Source organism: Lycorma delicatula, chromosome 4 (assembly GCF_047948215.1).
Source record: "Lycorma delicatula isolate Av1 chromosome 4, ASM4794821v1, whole genome shotgun sequence".
Lineage (NCBI taxonomy): Eukaryota > Metazoa > Arthropoda > Insecta > Hemiptera > Fulgoridae > Lycorma > Lycorma delicatula.
Window position 1 is genome coordinate 214,566,483 of NC_134458.1, and position 22,063 is coordinate 214,588,545.

General features: G+C 30.6%; 1 protein-coding gene across 1 annotated transcript; it reads left to right on the forward strand.

The window, feature by feature from the left end:
* Positions 1-63: 63 nt before the first annotated feature.
* LOC142323020 (lymphokine-activated killer T-cell-originated protein kinase homolog) lies at positions 64-21,781 on the forward strand. The gene is made up of 4 exons (XM_075362118.1): positions 64-234; positions 11,913-12,308; positions 18,520-18,795; positions 21,384-21,781. Exons 1-4 carry the CDS (start codon positions 123-125, stop codon positions 21,539-21,541), a joined length of 942 nt encoding a protein of 313 aa, XP_075218233.1. The 5' UTR covers positions 64-122; the 3' UTR covers positions 21,542-21,781.
* The last annotated feature ends 282 nt before the right edge of the window (positions 21,782-22,063 follow it).

Here is a 22,063-nt window from a genome sequence, read left to right on the forward strand (position 1 = left end):
CGATATTTAACATCTAAATAGTCAAGAAACATTTTTTGCTGTTGCATCACTGTTAACGGCAGTTCGTGTTTAAACTTTTGTTTAGTTTTACTGTAGGTTATTTAACTTGAATTTTTATAAAAATGGAAACACCGTTACGTTGTAAGAACAATCCAAACGTGGGTAAAAATGAAAGTTATGCACCATTTGATGCTCCAGAAACTCCTTTTCTGAGGAGATTAGGTTATGGAACCGGTAAGTGTAGCTTAACCCAACAATACGTTGTTTTTACCAACTAATCGTATCCATTCATCAAAAAAAATTAGTTCTTTGAAGTGATATTTTAGTTTTAAAATATTCAATTTAAGATTTCTATGCCATTTTTCATTTGCTGTTTATGAATATTTCTAATGCTGTTTTTAAATTAAATGTTTCTAAAGTTGTACCTCTTATATGTTTCAATGAGTTAGGAATTTGCTTTCAACAATTCTATTGAGATTTATGGGTCAATTCATTTGAAGTAAACCAAGGGTGATTGCTTGATCCATTAAAAAAAAACTGAAACTTACCCACTTGTTTCCTACATGTCTCAGGACCATAAAACTGTTTTATTTTCTATTTAAGTAGTTTACCTGTGGTGGCCATTTTTGTGCGCACACCTATTTTTGTGATCATAAGGGTTTATGGAAAAAAATCATAACTAAAAAACTATTGGTCCTGTACAAATTAAAAAAAACAATTTTTTCATATTTTCTCAAGGTAAACGATTAGTCTAGTGGTTTATTTACCTGTCTATCTTCTATGAGAAAATTACCAATAAAGTTGAACATGAAAAAAGGTGAAATTTCACTTTTGGTAATTTTTTCTCAAGAGGCAGGGATTGCATACAGTTTGAATTATATTTTTATATGTTAGTAGTTTTACCATAAAAAATATTAATGGTGATATACTTACCCCTAAATTTATATGAATTTTTGAAAACTAATTTTTTTAAATTTATTTTGGCTTCAAGTAATTCTGATAGGGGTTGGTGATAAAAATCTCAAATTTGCACATCTTACAATGTTTTTGTAGATGTTTATGGCAAATAAAAAAGTTTCTTGTGTATTATACTAATAAAAAAGTTATAACCTCTCAAAAATCATGAAAAAGCTGTTAAAAGTAATGCCATTTTGACTAGCTAAATAAGTGCTCCAAGGGGGTTAATTTAAAAATATCTCTGTTGCATTTATCTTACTATTGTTGCCTTTACTATTGTTGTTTTATGTTTTATTAAATACTTAATTTTCTTCAATTTAAATAGACTGAAGGTTCTATTCTTGGAATACTTCAGTATTTATTTTGTTTTATTTTTATTTATTCTTTATTGCCTATCTACTTATTATTATTACTTTTTATTAATGAATACTGATCATTTAATGATTCTGTTATGTATGTATGAAATAAAAAAATATTTATTTATTTTTAATCATTATCTTTTGTGACTGTGAAAAAACATAAACTTAGAAAGGTTATTAAAAATTTTAATTATTTAAGTGTAAATTTTAGTATGTAATTTATTATGAGGTAAGGCAGTACTATTAGAATTTTAAAATAGTATATAATGTACTCAATATTATCCTAATGTATTTTTATATATATTCATAAAAATCACCAAAACATAAAAAAAGGGAAAGAATAATTTATTAAAATATAAAATCCTATGATGTTATTCAGTTTTAGGTATGAAAATATAGTAAATCCAGATTAATCATATAAAAAAATTATGTTTTAGCCTTGTATTAAGACAATTGTAATAGAAATGATAGATATTGTTGGCTGGTATTAATACTGATGGTGTATGATCTTGCATCATTTAAAAACCCAAACAGCCATGCATGCTTTTTTTAATAATATTTTGTTATCTTTGTAAATTTTGACACAGCTGTGTAAAATTTCTGATTTTTATCTATGACATGATAAAATTGTTACCTGTATACAGATTATTTTCATTTAAACTCAGCTAATGCTGGTATTGATTACATGATTTAATGGGTGATACAGCTGTAGCAGCTTATGGTAGTATTTCTAAATTCCTTTAGTTAAGTGAACATAAATGTCAACTAAGACTTGCTACTTTTTTTTTTATGAAAAGGAAAGATGCGTGTATTTTAGATTGTGTATTTTACATTTAGTAATATTAGTTCAATTTAACAAAAAATACAATTAATATATGACTATTACAGTTTCCTCGTCCTTTGTATTTTCTTTTTACAAATTAATTAAACTACATTTGATTTATACATTTGTTTTATATATGAGTATACAGTTGGAGAAAAAGGGATTGAACAAAAGTTATTTAGGGATTGAACAATGATTCGTACATTCATCATTTCAAGTATTTAAAATATTAATTAATAGTCCCAGGATCTTTTTTATTGCAACAATATCTATAAATTAGTACTTCTGTATTGTTTATACTAAACATAAATAATTTAATAACCTAACCTGACTCAAATAATAATGTATAATAAATAAAATAATGAATAAAATAGATAATGTGTAATTTAGATGAGTATTTCATGTTTAATGACTGTAATAAGAATAAAAATATTCCTCTGAATTACAACCTCTTTTTCACGAAATACTGAGGGTCGGAATTTAATTTCTGAATAGCCCTTGTATTTATCTAATATGCCTGGAAATGACATGAATGTACTTAGGTTATTTTGACTTTAAGAAGCATTCCTTAGAATGAAAGTTAGCACAGACTCTTATCTAGTAATGTTTTGTAACTTCCTTTGTAAGTAAATTTTTTTAAAAACTTAAAAAAAATTTAATCTTATCTCATTATTATTAAGTGTTAAATCAATTTCAAATGGAAGGCTATAGCATTATAAAATTACAAAACTATTTTACATAATACACCTAATTTTATTCTACGTTTATGTACGGTTATTCATTCAAGTATTTTAATGACATTATTGGACATAAAATCATAATTTTGCTAATTTCATTCCTGAAAATATTTTTTTCTGTTGGTTCATTTAGATAGCTTCTAAGTTTAATAATGATTTAAAAAAAAATTAAATGTAACTTGTTTAAAATTTAATTTACATCATTATTCTGTCTTTGATTTGCTTTACGAATGAATTTCCATTATTAGTAAAAATCTTACAGATACAATGACAATTAAAAATATGAAAAGTAGACAAAATAAATCGCAGAACCAAGTTGTATTTAAAAACATAAATAATAAAAATGGTTTGGTGTTATTATTTAGCATATACCATTTTGATAATTTAGAGTCTTTACAAATGATATCAAACATTATGTTCAAAATTTGTGTTTACCTTTATGACTACTGTAATTTCTACAAAATTAAGTAATTGTTTTTTAACCATTAGTGCTTCATTATTTATGTGTGAATGATGACAATAATTTCTCTGGTTGTTCATTCACATTAAAAAAAGTATATCTCGGTTGTTAAATAAAAAATAATTTTTTATTGTAGGAATGTAAGATTGTAAAATTACTGTACGTAAAAGGAATTTATGTAAAGTAGTTATTTTTTTAAGGGGGGAAAAAGGATTTTTTTTTAATGGTAACAATGCTATGTAATTCTGCATTTGAAGTTTTTAATCATTTAATTCTGAAAATAAAGTAATACTTCAAAAGTTTTATATATTGATTGGTGACCTTATATTTTTGAATTTTAGTTATCTAATATAAACCTTTAATATTGATATTAAGCAGATATCCCCCATTATATCTGAAAATTCAAGATTATGCAAGTTATGCAAGAATGGTTTTGATTTAATTTACTAAGGTGGGATTTAATAAATTGTTGGTAAGTGGAAATTTAATTTATACAAGAATGATTTTTCTTATCTAAATTAATAATTTTAACATTTTGTACTATATTTTGTATATATATATGTATAAAACATTTATTTATCTATTATTAATCTTATTTAGTCGTATTATAAATAACTTTTATAATGTTTATTTTATTAGAAATTAACAAATAATATTTTGCCTTATTTAAATAATTATTAAAATAAAATATAGATGTAAATTAGTGTAATGTAATTGTCTATTGTTTGTTTGTATATAAATACTATTATTAATAAAATATATGTAGCTGATATTTTAGATTATGCATTATTGTAGGGTACAGTGGTTTATAATATATATGTATAACATTATTATTACAGCACCTTCTGTAAACATTGTAAATAGTGGAATATTTAAAAAAATATATAAAATCTGTCAATTATTACAAATTATATTTGAAGTATAAAGTTTATTATTTATGGATTATTGAAAAACCTGTAACACTATATTTTTTCAAAATCTGGAAAGCCAAGGCGGCCTACTGTTCTTTTGTGGGATGAAGACTGCAGGTATAAACTAAAGGACCGGCACAGGGCTTTATGTCATTTCAATTGAAGACCTACGACTGGAATTTCTCTGTGCCTTCCACAATGCCAGGACTGTTTGCCGTTGAGTGTTTTGGTGTGCTATACAAAAATATTGGCTGAATTATCTCGATTACATTTCTCAAACACCATCAACTGTTGTATGGGGAAAAATTGAGATTGTATGTAGATCACGACAATCTCTACAGCTGATTGGATTGGAAAACAACGGCATCCTCATAACAACAACAATGGATGTGATGAGCAGATTTGGAAACATGTTTATGCTTCACTTAAATCATAATATTGTCATGAGTTATCAGGTATGTTGCAGGTAGAATATGTGCCATTTGTTATCGGAAAATTGCAAATGGAATTAAAGATCCAATTTTCTTTTGATGAGCTAAGGTATGCCTTGAACAATTCCTGTGACACTTCCCCTGGAAATGATAATATCACTTAGTATGTTATCTCACCTCCCGGATACTGCATTACAACATCTTTTGTACGTCTATGATAGAATATTTTACCGTCTAAAATTAGGGCATTTCTCTCAAGGAACCAGAGAAATGCCCTAATTGCCCCCAAGCAATGGGGTTTCCGCCGAGGTAGTCTATTGATCACGTAGTTTCTCGTCAATCTGTCATTCCAAACATCTTTCTTTTCTGCCAACACCTCGTTGCTGTATTTTTCGATTTGCAAAAGGTATATTACACGGTTTGAAGGAGAGAAATCCTAAATAAACTTGATGAATGCGGTATACATGGGAATCTCCTTGCATTTAATGGACCAACTACTTCCTAAATAGTTGGTCCATTCAAGTTGGAACGATGCTATCTGAAAAGTTTACACTAGAAAACTGAATACCACAGGAAAGTGTCCTAAGTATTATTTTGTTTGCCAAAGCAATAAATAGTATAACAAACTGCATGCGAAAACCTGTTGTGTGTACTTTGTATATGATTTTTTTCTATTTACGTAACATCTAGAACTTTAGCTACTCGTGAGAGACTGCTTCAAAACACAGTAACTCGCTTAGAATCGTGGTGTAAATCGACTAGACACACATTTTTCCCGGAAAAATTGAAATGCATTTGCTTTTCCTGGTTGAGGGAATACGTTGACAGTCAACTGTTTTTATATAGTGAACCAGTTGAACCATGCACGCAGGTTTGATTTCTTGGATTATGGTTTGTCAAACGACTGACATGGGCAACAGATTTAAAGAAGCTAGACATGCTGAGAGTTCTATTCAATACTCATTGGGGAGCTGATCGTGTGTGGATGTTGCACTTCTACTGACCACTTAGACTTCGGCTGTCTGGTGTATTTGTCGGCATGGGCCACTGCTCTGGTTGCTAGGAAACATTGTTGATTTATATTCTTTTCTTTTTGGTTCAAAAATTAATTACATAATTTTGACAGTATTCACTTGTTTGTATATATTGTAAAAATTCTTGTTAGTATTTTTAAATTAGTAAATATGGAAACTGATGGGGATAATTTGGAACCTCCAGTTCCATTTACTGGGCGCACAAGAGCACAAGCAAAAATAAAAGCATCAGAATTAGTATTTGCCGTAATTTGTAATTTAAAAGAGACCAAAGGATCAACACGTAAAGAAATTATTGATTATATAGTACAAGAGTACAATTGCAATAGTGATCAGTTGAAAAGATCAATTAATACTGCACTGAAAAGAGGTGTGGAGTGTTAAGACTTGAAAATGGCCGTTTTTTACTGCAACCAAATGACCATGAGAATCTAAGTATGGTTGCAAGAGCAAGAGGTTGTGGTAGAAAAAGGAGACGAATAGGCTGTTCAAGAAAATGTAGATCTAGGTCACGCCGTAGAAGGTCAAGATCACGATGTAGATCAAGGTGCAGAAGACGATCTTGCAAACGAAGATGATGTAGGTGTAAACGCAGGCGTAGCTGTAAAAGACGTTATAGATGTAGGAGAGGTCGTCGTCGTCAGATTGATGACAGTAAATAAATTGGTATTGGTTTCAATTTTGTGTTTGTGGGTAATATTCCAAAAAAATTGTTATATTTGTGATTATTGTTGTATATTTATATATACAAATATAATATTTGTATATTATTTATTAGTATACATTTTTGTATTATGTTTATTGTATACTACAATAAACATTTCTCTAAATTCATATTTTGTTTTTAATTTTGTTTAGGAAAATTTTATGATTATATAACTTTAATTAAGGTAAGCAAAAAATCGATCCAATTAGTATTAAAAAAAAAATCAAATTGAGAACAATTACTTGGGTCATTTTTCTTGAAGCAAGAGATTATTCTAACTTTCTTGAATATTTCATGACTGCCTCTGTTCAGGTTGAAAGAATTTTGTTGGAAGCTTCTATAAAGAAATAATGAATTAACTGCTAATTAGAATTGTTTCATAGAATACAAGGTCTTGTGGTTAATTGTATTTTTACGATTTGACTGCTGCATACATTTTAACATCAGCATGTAATAAATAGACTATTCAGTCTGAGACATAGGAAGTTAAGCAAAAAATCCTACCTTCCTGTTTATCTACCTGTTTTATAATTAAAATAACTTATTTTTTTAATTTTGTATACACTACCTCACCATTTATTCATGTAACTTTGTTGAACAAAGCTGTTCTTTACTTTTGTTGCATTTCTAATGTGATAATCAAATTAGTCATTCAAACAGAACATTCTTTTAAAAAAAGTTGCCATATGACAGTGGATCTTAAAGGCAATTTTGCATCAGCAAATCAAGGGAAATCATATATTTCCTGAACTGCTATCCTCTGTGTTGAAATAATAACTGTAACACCATCCTGTTGGAAGCAGATAAAAGTACTTGTCTCCATTCACAAGGTGCTACCCAAAAGTTTGGGGAATTTGAATTTCACGTGCGAACCATTGCTGGTACGACCTGCTGCCGCTAGATGTGGCTAACAGTACTCTTTGTGAATCAGTGTTCCAACAGCTGTAACGGTGAGAGACTGGATTGTTGACTTTCGTGCGATTGTGTAATGTCGTGTTTTACTGCCTCACCGGAGTTCTAAATGGCAGATTTTAAACAGCAAAGAACCTGCATCAAATTTTGCTTCATGCTTAAAAATACTGGTGCAGAAACCCATCGCATGCTTGTGGAAGCATTTGGTGACAATGCTATGAGTAAAAGTAAAACTTTTTTGTGGTACAAACGATTCGAAGGTGGACGAACGACTGTCGATGACGATGGGCGTTCAGGAAGACCATCAACAAGTGCAACTCCGGAAAACATCAGGAAAGTGCGAGAGGCTATTGTTGCAGATCGTAGACTAACAATCCATGATGTTTGTGCAATCGTACAAATGTCATATGGGTCCATGCGTTACATGGACATCTTGTCGCACAATTTGAACATTAGATGCATTTTTGCAAAATTCGTACCGAGACTGTAGAACAGCGACCAGAAACAAAATCGCGTAGCTGTCTGTAGTGAATTGAAAAATTCAGCAAGAGATGACCCTAACTTCATCTCCAACATCATAACTGGTGATGAGACATGTGTGTACAGTTATGACCCTGAAACTAAGCAGCAGTCATCGCCGTTGAAGTCGCCAAGTTCACCGCGGCCATAAAAGCACGCCAACTTCGCAGCAACATGAAGTCCATGATGATTGTTTTTTTGACATCAAAGGCATTATCCATAAGCAATTTTTTCCTCTTGGTAAAACTGTCATGGGATGTTCTATTGTGAAGTTTTGAAGCGTTTACATGAAAGCATTAGGTGCAAACATTCAGATCTGTTGGGTAACTACAGCTGTGTTCTGCACCATGACAACGCGCCCTACGTCGCTAGCCGTTCGGAATTTCTTGGCTTCTAAAAAGACGGTAGTGATTCCCCACCAACCCTATTCGCCTGACCTAGCCCTGTACGACTTTTTTCTCTTTACGAAAATAAAATTTCAATTGAAAGGCCATTATTTTAACACAAATGAGGAGATTCTAGAAGAAACTCAGAACGTGCTTCGAACACTTACACCTGCAAAACTTCCAGGGATGCATGGAATCATGGGAAAAACGCTGGGATACTGTATCAATGCTCAAGGGGATTACTTTGAAGGAGACAGTGGACATTATAATTTATGGTAAGCTATTTTATTTTTATGGTAAAATTCCCTGAACTTTTGGGTAGCACCTCGTATAAGATGTTCTCGCATAGTAACGTCAACAGAATTAATGAGCGAGATAACATGCTTAACTCTTTTTTTTTTTCTGTTTAGCCTCTGGTAATTACTTTTCAGATAATACTTCAGACGATGATATGTATGAGTGTAGTCTTCTACCGTCTCAGTTCGATCATTCCTGAGATGTATGGTTAATTGAAATCCAATTACCAAAGAACACCGGTATCCACGATCAAATCCGTGTAAAAATAACTAACTTTACTAGAACTAGAACACTGGAACTCTCGACTTCCAAATCAGCTGATTTGGGAAAACGCGTTCACCACTAGACCAGCCCAGTGGGTAACATGCTTTACTCTACCTGGTCTTTACTGTTCTTTAATTAGTATAATTGAAATTAAAAAAAAAAAATTAATTACATATTGTAAATCAGAAAAAAAACTGTTCACCACAAGTTGGAAGAAGTAACTCCTACTTTCAAATTTCTGTGAAATTTGAATGGAATTCTGCATAATTTGAATGTTTTTATTAAAATGGTTCCTGAGCATCTAAAACAAAACTTTTATAAGACTAGTGTAATTTTTTGACCTTTTATGTTGGTGTTTACAAAGTGTGTTTAGTGCCAAAATTTTATTTTTCATCAAATGACTGGTAAAAATTTTAAATTAAGATATTACTAAAATTTTGATTGTTTAAATTGATGTTCCTAGTTTTATAATAAGTTCATTTATCATGTTTTATTAATTTATGTTATGTTCAAGTGTACTCCTGTAAAAAACAGGAATAGATAAAGAAAATAATAGGATAGGCAATGTAGTACTTGGAAAATTTGAAGAAATGCCTCTAAAGCAAGGCCAGTTTCTGAAAATAAAGTCATACAGTTTCATACAGTTTGGCTGGTAGAATATGTCCCCAGTTTAGAGTTCTTAATGGATTCCAACTAGAAGACAATTGCAGGAGCAACAAGAGGAGAATGATTACCACTTTAGGAAGATAAAGAAATTTTGACTAAGAAACAGTGACAATTATTTCCATTAAAAGTACAAAATTCATTTGTAATACCAGTATTAATTATCTTAAAAGAATATTGGGATTTAAAGCATGAATTAAATAAAAACAAAAATAATATTGTTTTATCAATTCTTCTTCATCCCAAAAGTTTTGATGCATAATAAATAAATTTCAGTATGTGCACATTTTGCTCAGTAAATACCTGGTCATATTCATTTTCTGCCATTCACAATGTAACATATCTATTATGCGTGTAATTGCTTCCTTAATTCTTTTCTTAGTGATTCAGGACTTGGAATATTTACTAGTTAACAATATTATTAATGTAGCCTCACAAGAAAAAATTACAATGGAAGTTCAGGACTTGGAAGCCATGGTATTGGTATTCTCCGCTTATGTATCTACAAATTTTTTATTTAAAACCTGGTTGACTACAAATGTATTAAAATGGTACATCTCCATACATTCTTTATATTACAAGTTTTATCATTTTTGGTTATTCTTTTTTTTATTTTTTAAATTATACTGGAGATATTTTTGTTAATCAAATTATATTACAGTAATTAAAACCATTGCAGAAATGAAAAACAAATTAACTTAAAACAATTAATTAGTGAAGTGGAAAGGCACGCTCCCTAGTTTTATAACCATTAGTTTGTGAAAGTAGGTGTTGAAATTTGAGTAAATTTTTTATATCAGAGAACTTAGTATAAAAATGCCCTTTTTCTGGTCTGTCTCTACAACTGAGTGAACCTACATTCATTGTAGTTTTGTCCTTATTTTCTAATGATAATACAATAATTATAAGTATTTTTGCTCCTGTATTGTTGCATATTTTATATTTTTCCCAAACTTTAATAAACCTCCTTCCCTTATATTATCAGACTGACATTTTAACCTGATGCTTAAACGTAATTATAAATTAATGTCACTGCTATTAAAGAATGACTTGATATACACTTTAAACAAAATATCTGTGTGTGCATTATAGCCCTTAAGCACACATCAAGAGGCTAATCAACTTTGAGGTTGTATAGCTCCATTATGTACAAAATACTTCTGGTGTGCATGCAAAGCCTTATCCCCTTTGTAATACTCAAGAAAATTTCAAGGCAATTGGCTGAAGTAATTTTTATTTATTTATAAACTAAAAATCTATTTATTAATAGGTACTTGCATTTTGTGATTAACATGACTTAAATTGCATCCGACATTAAAATAATTGCCAGCTGTTAACTGACAGAAATGAGAAAGTAATAGCCAATTGCTAGTTAATGGGGAAACACCAAACATCACTCTAAATATACACTGGTGAATTATTGTCTTGCATGATGTAATACATCTACCTATCTATCTTAAGTACAATATTTGGATAATGGAGTTCAAATATTCGCATTTTTATGCACATGCACAACATGTTCATGAATTGCTTATTAATACATCTATTAAGGTGAGAAGTAATTTTATCAATAAAAATTGTGTGCTTTAAAAATAACTTGCTTTAACCTTTTGGCTGTCAACCATTTTGGAGTGGGTTGTGTGTACTAAAGCTGTCAAGCATTGTTATCCTGGCATGAAGAGGTATTATTGAAACCATTGGGTATCAATTTTTAACTTTTTTATTTGCCATAAACATTTACAAAAACATTAAGATGTGCAAATTTGAGATTTTTATCACCAACCCCTATCAGAGTTACTTGATGCCAAAATTTGGATTTTTAAAAAAAAATTAGTTTTCAAAAATTCATGAAAATTTAGGGGTAGTATATCACCATTAATATTATTTATGGTAAAACAACTAACATATACCTACATATAAAAAAATAATTCAAACTGTGCATGCTATCCCTGCCTCTTGAAAAAAATTACCGAAAGTGAAATTTCACCTTTTTTCACGTTCAACTTTATTGGTAATTTGGTAATTGGTGCACTGTAACAAAAATGGCTGCTGCAGGTAAACTGTTTAAATAAAAGATTTAAAACAAATAATTTTAAGGTCCTGAAACATGTAAGAAACAAGTGGGTAGTTTCAATTTTTTTTAATCGGTCAAGCAACCAGTATATGTTTTTTTTGGAACACTTCAAATGGATTGACGTGAATGTAAACATATAAGGATGTAGTAGAAATTGAAATATTGACAAAAATAAGTTTTTGTATTCATTTCTGTTTTTATAGCTGTATGAACAGCTTTTAGTGCTAACTATGTTTGCAAAGAAAGCCAGAATAAAACTGATTGTCTGTCTTACTGCAATGTCTGTATATTCATACGCATGTACATATATAAATATGAAACAAAAAAAGTATTAATAAATAAATAATTATATCATTTGTTTATTATTTTTTTATTACAGGTGTTGGTGTTTATCATTTAGATAGGACATCTTTAGCTGGGAAATCACCGAAATCACCATGGGCAATTAAAAAAGTTCTTAGACAGCATAAAAATAGCAGGTTTGGAGAATTACTTAGTAATGAAGCAACACTTTTAAGAAAATTAAATCATCCAAATATTGTTGGTTTTCGTGGCTTTACTAAAACAGATGATGGTAGAGAAGTATTAGCTATGGAAGAATGTACAGTATCATTAGGTGATTTAATTGAAGAACATTACGATATGCAGTTAAAGCCATTTACCACCGATAAAATTTTTAAAGTTTTATATAATATTTCTAAAGCTTTAGATTATCTTCATAATGATGTTTTTATTATGCATGGTGATCTGAAATCTTTTAATATTCTTATTAAAGGTATGTATTTTTCATCATTTCATTTTATATTTAAATGGTTATTGTTATTTTATAAAGGCTATGGAATATTGCAAAAGCGATTTAAATAATACATTTGTAAAGAAATGTTTTGTCTTGATTTTTGTTTTTAGAGTTTATTCTGTTTTACAAATGGTTATAAATAAAATCAATTTAGTTCATTTTATTCAGTTTCAGTTCAATTGTACCTTAGACATTACTGTACTTGAAACAGTAAAATTGTTTAGGTATTTATATTCAGTTATTAATACATTCAGTTGTATTTAAACCTGAGTTATGAAGTTATGTACATTTTTTTATACTACAATAGAATGTTGATTATTTGAATTGACCTTTGCAAGGATGAATCCAATAATTTATAAATTACAAAAGGTTTACCATACATACTGGACATAGCATTTTGATGTTAAATGTATATCACACATAATAAAAAGTCAAATACAAGGGCAGTTTGGAAAGTAACCTCTGTTTGCTCACTACGTGGGAACGAGTGGAGGTAGCACTACTGTTTTTGTATAGATATGCACAGGAGGCCAGTCGGCATCCGGCATCCAGCCGTGGCAGTAGCAAGGTCATGTGATTGTTATGTGGCTTGTTAAAATGTGTGCTGCAATAGAAAATCCCACAAAGTTAGAAGTGTGCGCTGTTATAAGATTTCTCACGGCAAAACAATATTCACCGGGAACTTTGCGCTGTGTATGGACCACAGATTATGAGTGAAGGAGTTATACACGATTGTGTTCATTCATTCAAAAGTGGACAAAGAAAGGAGTGGCTGTCCATCTGTGGTCAGTCATGAATTGGTTCAAAAGATTGATGTCAAAGTGCATGAAAATCAATGTTTTATCATCTCGGAGCTTTCCAATGAATTCTCGCAAATTTTCAGGACTGTTTTGTTCAAGGTAGTGATGGAAAAGTTAGGCTACTGTAAGTAAGGAACAAACAAGAGATTTTTTTTGCAGCCGGAATTTCTAAGTTAGTGAAAAGGTACAATAAGTGCCTAAATTTAAATGGTAATTGTGTTGAAAAGTAGAGGAAAGATGTATATAATAAAATGTAGTTACTTACAACTGTGCTTTGTTTATAACCCAACGAAGGTTACTTTCCGAACGGCCCTCGTATAAAAATTAAATGTATTTAAGTAAAATTAAAAAGATACTTGGAACATACTACAATTGAATTAAAAAAACAGATGCATTAGTATATTATAAAAAAATCCATTGAAGAGGAATTTGTTAATAAAAGAATCAGAATTTATAAAAAATACCTGAAAGAAGATATTAAAGATTGAGGCTCTGTATTAGAAATTCATTCACAGAAAAAATGCTATTTACTCAGGTAATTTAGATTGCTCGGCATCCTGTGCATTTAAAATGAAGCTGGAGCCACCTGAAGTTAAAGAAAGGACAAATATTGGTCCAAGCGAGTATACATGAACTTTCATGCAATCTGAAGTTAGCAGAAGTGACAAAATTGGTGTCAGCTCTGAGTAGATGCCATATGTTAGAATGATTTGAATCTAATCGTTTTCCACTTTTATAAGTTACATTGCTAAATGAAAATATAAAATATATACAAGAATTCTAGACATATTATAATACAAAATTTTACCTCTCCAGTAGTCCAATTATTTCCAAATATAAATATAACTTACTCTGAAATCTCTTTTAGTGGACCGGTCAGGTATGGTCAAAGTCCTGTGTGTTTTCAATTGAAAATAAATCTAGTAACAATGTGGGTTACTTGGTTGATTCCATTTTTTCTATAAGGATCCCATTTAAATATGAGAATATTGTTTTTATCCTGTAACGAATTCTACAGGTTGAATTTAGTAAGATACAAAACACAATTAAGATTACTATTTAAAAACAAGTTGTGATATGTTTTGTCACTTTTATGTTATATTTTACATACTTTTATTGTTATATTTTATCACATCTTTTTTTTTGAGATCTAGAATATAAATGGTTTGCAAAAAAACATTAGCTCAGCATAAATATGTAGTAGTAACATGATCGAATGAAAGTTTAAGCTTGTCAGAATGTATTTTGATTTAATTTTTTTGCATAAGAGTGAATATTTACAAGCAAGTCATACTTGCTTGTAAATAATCTTTTTTGTAAAAAAAAAAGGAATGATAATTAATTTTGAAAATAAATTCTAAGACAAATCTTTGTTGTATTTACAAGAAATTCTTAGGTTTGTTAGTCTCTTAATATCCTTGTCGAACTGCGAACACGTGACAGTATTTATGTTTTTTAAATTGCCTATTGCAGATGTATGCATCCAGATAGTTGGACATCCAACTATGATCCCTAAGCATCTCAAGGATGAGACGCATGAGGTTGGTAATGTAAGCATGTGGAGATGTGAAACCCCATTGAGAAAAGTAATTAATGAAGAAGGATTACACAGGATCAGAATTAATTTATTGGAACATATTGGTCATATGGATAAAATATCATCTGGCTTTCTTACAAGAGTTTTAACAGAGACATGTGTGGAAGCACTGAATGCTAAGGTACCCTCAAGAAGCAGGTGTATTGGTGGTCAGAGTGTGTGGTGGAAGCAAGGGCAGGATGCATGAGAGCCCGCAAATATTTGCAAAGGGTGAACAGAAGGGGAGTGATAGAGGAGATTTGTCAAGCAAGTTTCGTAAAGGAGAAGAGAAAAATCTATAAACACAATAATTGACAGTAAACGGTTGAGATGGCAGGAACTATGTGATCAAATAGACAAGGACATCTGGGGTAACATCTTCAAAATAGTTAGTGATAAGGTTGGTAGGGCATTACCCGCACTGTCAAAAGAAATGTTGGGGAAGTGCATAGCTGTGCTCTTCTCCAGGCAAAGACTTAGAAATAATGTAGAACTGGCAGCGGTCAACATACCGTGGTTCTCCCATGAAGAATTGTTGTGTGCAGCAACCAGGCTAAGGAAAAAGAAGGGTCTGTGGTTAGATGGAGTCCTGGATTAGGTGTGGCAATACAAACTGTTCCTAGACAAATTGTACTGGAGGGAGTTATCCCCGAAGAGTGGAAAAGAGCAAAGCTGGTTTTACATAAAAAAAAAAAGGGTGATAAAAAAGAGGATGACCATCTAGTGGATGTTAAAATTTCAAAGGTTAAGCCTAATCTTATGCCTACAAGTACCTAACGTACTTATATATGCTAAGGGGGAAAGGAATTCTTCAGTGGACTAAAAAAATTTTTAATTAAAATTTTCTTTACTCTTTTTATAAAAAAAACTTCTATCATCACAGGTATGAATGTTATGTGGTGCTTTCTGTTTGAACTATCCTCTCACAAGATTGCTTACTAGGCAGAACAGCTGTGCTAAATTTATATAGATTTTGCACAAATGTAATTACTTGTTACATTTATTTGTTGTTATAATTAGGAGTGCTTCTGCCTGCCTACAATTATAGTTTAAAAAATAAACAATGAAGGAACAAAAATTCAATTATAGGTGGATTCCAGTGTGGAATTTAGAAAATGGAATTTAAAAAAAATACAATACTATATTAAAGTTTTAACATTTTTGTTATTACTAACATAATAATAATAATACTGATATGTAATAAAGCAAAACCAGTCGTGGGGAAAGGAATTTATCAGTAGAATAAACATTATCATTAAATTAAATAATAAACATTATCATTTAATCAGTTTGTTTTTAATTATCTTGTAATTGTTTTTGCTTTAATTCCCCCATATGTGATGGGTTTTTAAAGATAATTATATGCTATTAGTAATCATAGTTCTTATTTTATATGAACATTTAATTTTTTTTTAGGTTTACTGACTTGCTTGATTCATGTTTTACAGAGATGTAATGTTACTTTTTTTTGTCTTCAGTCACTTGACAGGTTTGATGCAGCTCTCCAAGATACCCTATCTAGTGTCAGTAGTTTCATTTTATATACCCCTTAATTCTATATCTCTAACAATTTGTTTTACATATTCCAAACATTGCCTACCTGCACAATTTTTTCAATCTACATGTCCCTCCAATATTAAAGTGACTATTCCAGGATGCCTTAATATATGGCCTATAAGTCTGTCTCTTCTTTTAACTACATTTTTCCAAATGCTGCTCTCTTCTTCAATTTGCCACAACACCTCTTCATTTGTCACTTTATCCACCCATCTGATTTTTAACGTTCTATAGCATCACATTTCAAAAGTTTCTAATCTTTTCTTCTCAGGTACTCCAATCGTCCAAGTTTCACTTCCATATAAAGCTACACTCTAAAACATATACTTTCAAAAATGTTTTCCTGATATTTAAATTAATTTTTGATGTAAGCAAATTATATTTCTGACTGAAAGCTTGTCTCGCCTGTGTTATGCGGCATTTTATATCAGTCCTGCTTCGTCCATCTTTAGTAATTCTATTTTCCAAATAACAAAAATCTTCTACCTCCGTAATCTTTTCTCCTAATTTTTATATTCAGTGGTCCAACTACGTTATTTCTACTACATTTCATTACTTTTGTTTTGTTCTTGTTTATTTTCATGCGATAGTTCTTGCGTAGGATTTCATCTATGCCGTTCATTGTTTCTTCTAAATCCTTTTTACTTTGGGCTAGAATTACTATATCATCAGCAAATCGTAGCATCTTTATCTTTTCACCTTGTACTGTTACTCCGAATCTAAATTGTTCTTTAACATCATTAACTGCTAGTTCCATGTAAAGATTAAAAAGAGTGTTACTTTATTGAACTTTAAAAAGTACCTGCCTGCTTAAGCTGGGCCTCCTACTTTTGAAATTTTAACTACAAGTGGTTATCTCTAAAGTAAAGACTGTTTCATTGCAAAAAGATTTATTCTGAAAACTCTATAAATAGTTTTTATTTCTCTTGAACTACTTACCTTATACCACTTCTCTGTATAATCACCACATGAATTAAGTCATTTATCATAGTGATACATCAGCTTCAATATACCCTCATTGTATTTTTCTACCACCAGTCCATTTAGCCACTGATTAACAGCAGTTTTAATTTCATCGTCACCTGCGAATTGCTTACTGCTCAAACATTTTTTGAGAGCTAAGTCTAGCTAAGCTAAGTCTGGACTATATGGTGGGTGATTGTAAATTTCCCATCCAAATGTTCTCAGTAAATTTCCCATCCAAATGTTCTCAGTAAATCACATGTTGGACCCGCAGTATGGGGATGTGCATTACCATGCAGCAGAATGACACCATCAGTCAGCCGCCCATGTCGCCAATTTTGAATGGTACACTGTAACTTACATAGTTTAGCAGTAGGCTTCTGCACTTATAGTTGTTCCACATGGCATGAAATCAATCAGCAGTATGCCAAACTGTTTCCAAAATACCGTGGCCATCAGTTTGTGTCTAAATGGCTGTGGCTTGACCTTTGTTGGTGATTGAGGATGAACGCCACTCGCTTGACTGCCGTTTTCTCTCTGGCGTGTAATATGAAATCCATGATTCATTGCCGGTAACCATTGAATTAAGGAACTCATCATCTTTTTCTGTGTAGTGCATCAAAAATTTCAGAGCAGATCCCATTCAGATTTTTTTGTGATGGTTCCATAAGATGTGCGGCACCCAACGTATACAAACCTTTCTGAAGCCTATATGGTTATGAACAATGTGACCAATAATAGCTCTTGAAACATCAGGAAAAAGAAGGACCAGGTCGAAAATCATTGAGTGACGATCTATTCTGATTTCATCATCAAAGCGTTTCAACAAGTCCTCAATGATTATCAAGTGCCTCCTCGAACGTTCTTCATCATGCACATTAATTCTGTTATTTCTAAACTTTTCACACCATTTTCAGATGTCTCTTTCATTCATTACATTATTACTGTACACAGCAACCAGTTGCCTGTGAATTTCAGCCGGCTTAATGTTTTGATGGTTTAAAAAACGCATGACTTCACATATTTTGCAGTCGGCGGCAACATCGATTTTCTTAGTCATTTTATAATGTAATAACTCATATGTAATCAAAGGTACTAGAGGGTGACAACTTACAGACAATGCAGTGTGTACATTACTAGCGTGGCCATGAATGACACAGATTCGTCAACCTTAAGGAGAGAAATTTCCCAGCGGTCTTTACTTTAGATATATTCCTTATATATAATTAAGTAATGGTATTTTAGGATATTAATAAGCATGACAATGAAATAATTAAATGTAATTTTTTTTTAGGTGATTTTAATGATGTTAAATTATGTGATTTTGGTGTAAGTATTAAAGTTGATAAAGATGGTAAAGCACTCTGTAAATATATCGGTACTGAATGTTGGTCTGCCCCTGAAGTATTATCAGATGGTATAGTCACTGTAAAAGCTGATGTATTCTCTTTTGGCCTGGTCATTTATGAAATGTTAGCATTACATCCACCTCATATTGACATGTTTTTAGAAGGAGAGGAAAATAATGGCTACGAAGATGAATCGTTAATGTTTTGTGGGGAAAATTATGGTAAGACATTTTCTGGTTTATAATACTGAAAAATTAAATTTGATTTTTATTATATTATTTTAATGTGATACAAAATCTAATTTATTTTTATAGATTTATATAAATAGGAAATGAGGAAACTGGTTCGGCAATGAAAAAGAAATCTCCAGGCCGTGAGCGAACCGTCCGTACACCACAGAATGATCAAGCTTTACAAGATGCTGTCACACGAAGTCCACATCGGTCAATCCGTCGTCTCTCAGCATCTTTACGATCGCATAGTTCAAGTGTTCGAAGAATGTTAGTAAAGGACTTGCAATACCATCCATACAAGTTGCAGATCGTCCAGGAACTGAAACCGAATGATGCAGTTGTGCGAGCACAATTCTGTAATGTAATGCTTCAGAAGATAAATGATAACGAAGAGTTTGTTCACGAACTGTGGATGTCAGACGAAGCGCATTTCCACCTCAGTGGATTTGTTAACAAGCAAAATTTCAGATACTGGGCGCAAGAAAATCCTACGCAGCTACACCAGCGTCCGTTGCACAGCCAGAAAGTGACCGTGTGGTGTGCTATGTCATCTTACGGTGTAATAGGCCCTTATTTTTTTGAGGATGACAACGGTCTTGCGATTACAGTAATGTCGGCTCGTTACATAGCCGTGCTTGAAACCTTTGTTTGGAACAACAAAAGAGATTTCCACAGATTTTTAACACAGCCTGGTTTCAACAAGACGGAGCAACGTCACATACTGCACGAATATAGATGGCAGCTGTACGCTGATTGTTTGGACAACGTGTCATTTCACGAAATGGAGACATTAGATGGCCTCCCAGATCGTCTGATCTCTCTCAACTTGCGATTACTTTTTGTGGAGTCACCTTAAAAAAAAGCACAGTGTTCCACAGTAGACCTGCTACAACGGAAGAACTGAAGGCAAAGATCTGAGAAGCAATTGCGGAAATTCCAGTTCAGATGTTACGTCAAACCATGAGCAATTTAACGAAGAGACTTAGTGATTTATTTCATGTAATTGTACAAATGTTGCTATTTTAGGATACATACATTTTAGTTTATTTTTTACAGATGACATCTTCCAGGTGACCTCCTCTTCCATGTAAACACTCACGAAGAAGAGGAGGTCACCTGGAAGATGTCATCTGTAAAAAATAAACTAAAATGTATGTATCCTAAAATGGCAACATTTGTACAATTACATGAAATAAAATTCGTTTTCTAAAAAAATTTTTCATTAACGTTATTTAATTTTTTTAATTTCCCGTTTCTTTGAATCACCTGTATATAAAACCATTTTTAATTTTATTCCAAAATTTTGCTCCAAAGAATTTCAATAATTTGAGTTTACTGTTGAAGCAGAAATAAAAGGAAAATTTTTTGCTCAGATTATTCTCTGAAATCATTCCATTTCTTTGTGGACATCCAATATTAACAAGATTATTTATAACTACACCAATAAAGCAAATTTAATATAAACTTAACAATTTTAATAAAATAAGGCTTTTCAAATTCACTGATTCATAATAAGTTAACTGGTAAGATAACTGATTTACATTACCATTGTTATATATAAAAAGCTGGTAAGTAGTTATGACCAAATAAATATTGGTTATAGATAAGTAATGTATTTAGATGTGTTACGTTTAAGTAATTACAGAAACGCTACTGATTATTTTTGCAACTGATCTTGGACTCTCTCATCAGATTTTGAGGTTTATCATTTGATTTTTTCCCTTTCTCTTAACAAAAACATATAAATATTAGTATTTATTTATTTAAGCATTTTCCCATTACTTATATTTTACATAAAATATTTAGCATTATAAAATTTTGATTAAATTACATTTAAGAGTTATCTACAAAATAAAATGCATTGAACATGAAAGAAAAAATAGGGAAAACTAATACATCAGAGTTTTATATTTCATAGAATAGAAAAACAACTATTGTGGCTCAATATCTTATAACAAACAATAAAAAACTGCAATATAACCAGTATTAAAAAGAATTTTGAAATAATATAAACAATAAAAATTCTTTTTAAGGGTTTGGTTTATAAGAATATTTATTTTAGTTTAAAACTGATCGTTCAAAAAGCCTCTCACCATGAATATTATATGTAATTTTTTATTTACTGATTTATAAAATTGTATTATGGTAATAACTTGATTAGTAATTATGTTATATTATTGAATTTACATCACTTAATTAGCTATTATTATGTAAATATTTTTTAAAGTTTGAAATTAGGGATAAATTATTTTTTTATAAACCAAATTTGCAAATAGTGTAGGTTCATTATAGAAAAAGAAAAATTGAAATAAAATGATGTTAAGGATCAAAAAATACCTTTCAATTAAAAAATAACAATGGGAGTTATTACAATTAACTTCTGTTCCAAAAAGTCTGTCTTATCACTGCAACACAAAGAAAGTTGAATTGTTAAGTTTTATATTCGTTTATGAAAGAGATTAATAGACAGAATTAAAAATTCTTTGGTAAGATTAACAAACTGTTTATTTCTAACATTTACTAACAGTAAGTTAAATTATAACAAATATTTTGATTTTTTATAATTTTTTTTACAGGAAAAAGACCAAAACTTAATTATACATCATTTGGAAAGGAATATGATTTAGTGTTAGAAATTTATAATGCATGCACCGAACAAGATCCTGATAAACGACCTTCAGCTAAAAATTTAATTAATAAATTAGAAAGTAAAAAAATGAAAAATGAAATGTAGAATTTTATATGTACACTTTTTCTTAATAATATTACCCTTTTCTTAACTGGTCTACATTTTCACAGTGCCATGAGGGTATGAAGCACCTGTGGCAAGTGTCTAATGTGCGCCTCCCCATAACCCAATAAAAATTAAAAATTTTAATGTAACAAGTTAAATTTTACTAAATGCAATATATTAAATACGATTAACCTCATCAAAATGAGTTGCCTGTATATACAATATCAAGTATTTGTATGAATAAATAATCTATAACCTAAATAACAAATTTTTATTCATATTCAGTGACTTTAAAATAAAATAAATACAAAACATTAGGTATATGTTAAAATAATATAATAAAAACATAAAACAGTTCAGCATATTTTATAAAGTAATTTTCTTGCTTTTTCATTTGCAAACACATCTATTATATCGTTATACTTTAATGTTTTGGCAATATCTTTTTCAATTGATATTACAGACATATTTGTTAATTGCTCTTGTCCAATAGAAGAACAAAGGAACAATTTTACAATTTTT

Excerpts from the sequence above, each read along its gene's own strand:
- LOC142323020 (XM_075362118.1), top strand. The coding sequence starts at position 123 with ATGGAAACACCGTTACGTTGTAAGAACAATCCAAACGTGGGTAAAAAT. Across the intron at positions 235-11,912 it reads GAGATTAGGTTATGGAACCG|GTGTTGGTGTTTATCATTTA; the intron begins GTAAGTGTAGCT and ends TTTTTATTACAG. Across the intron at positions 12,309-18,519 it reads TTTTAATATTCTTATTAAAG|GTGATTTTAATGATGTTAAA; the intron begins GTATGTATTTTT and ends ATTTTTTTTTAG.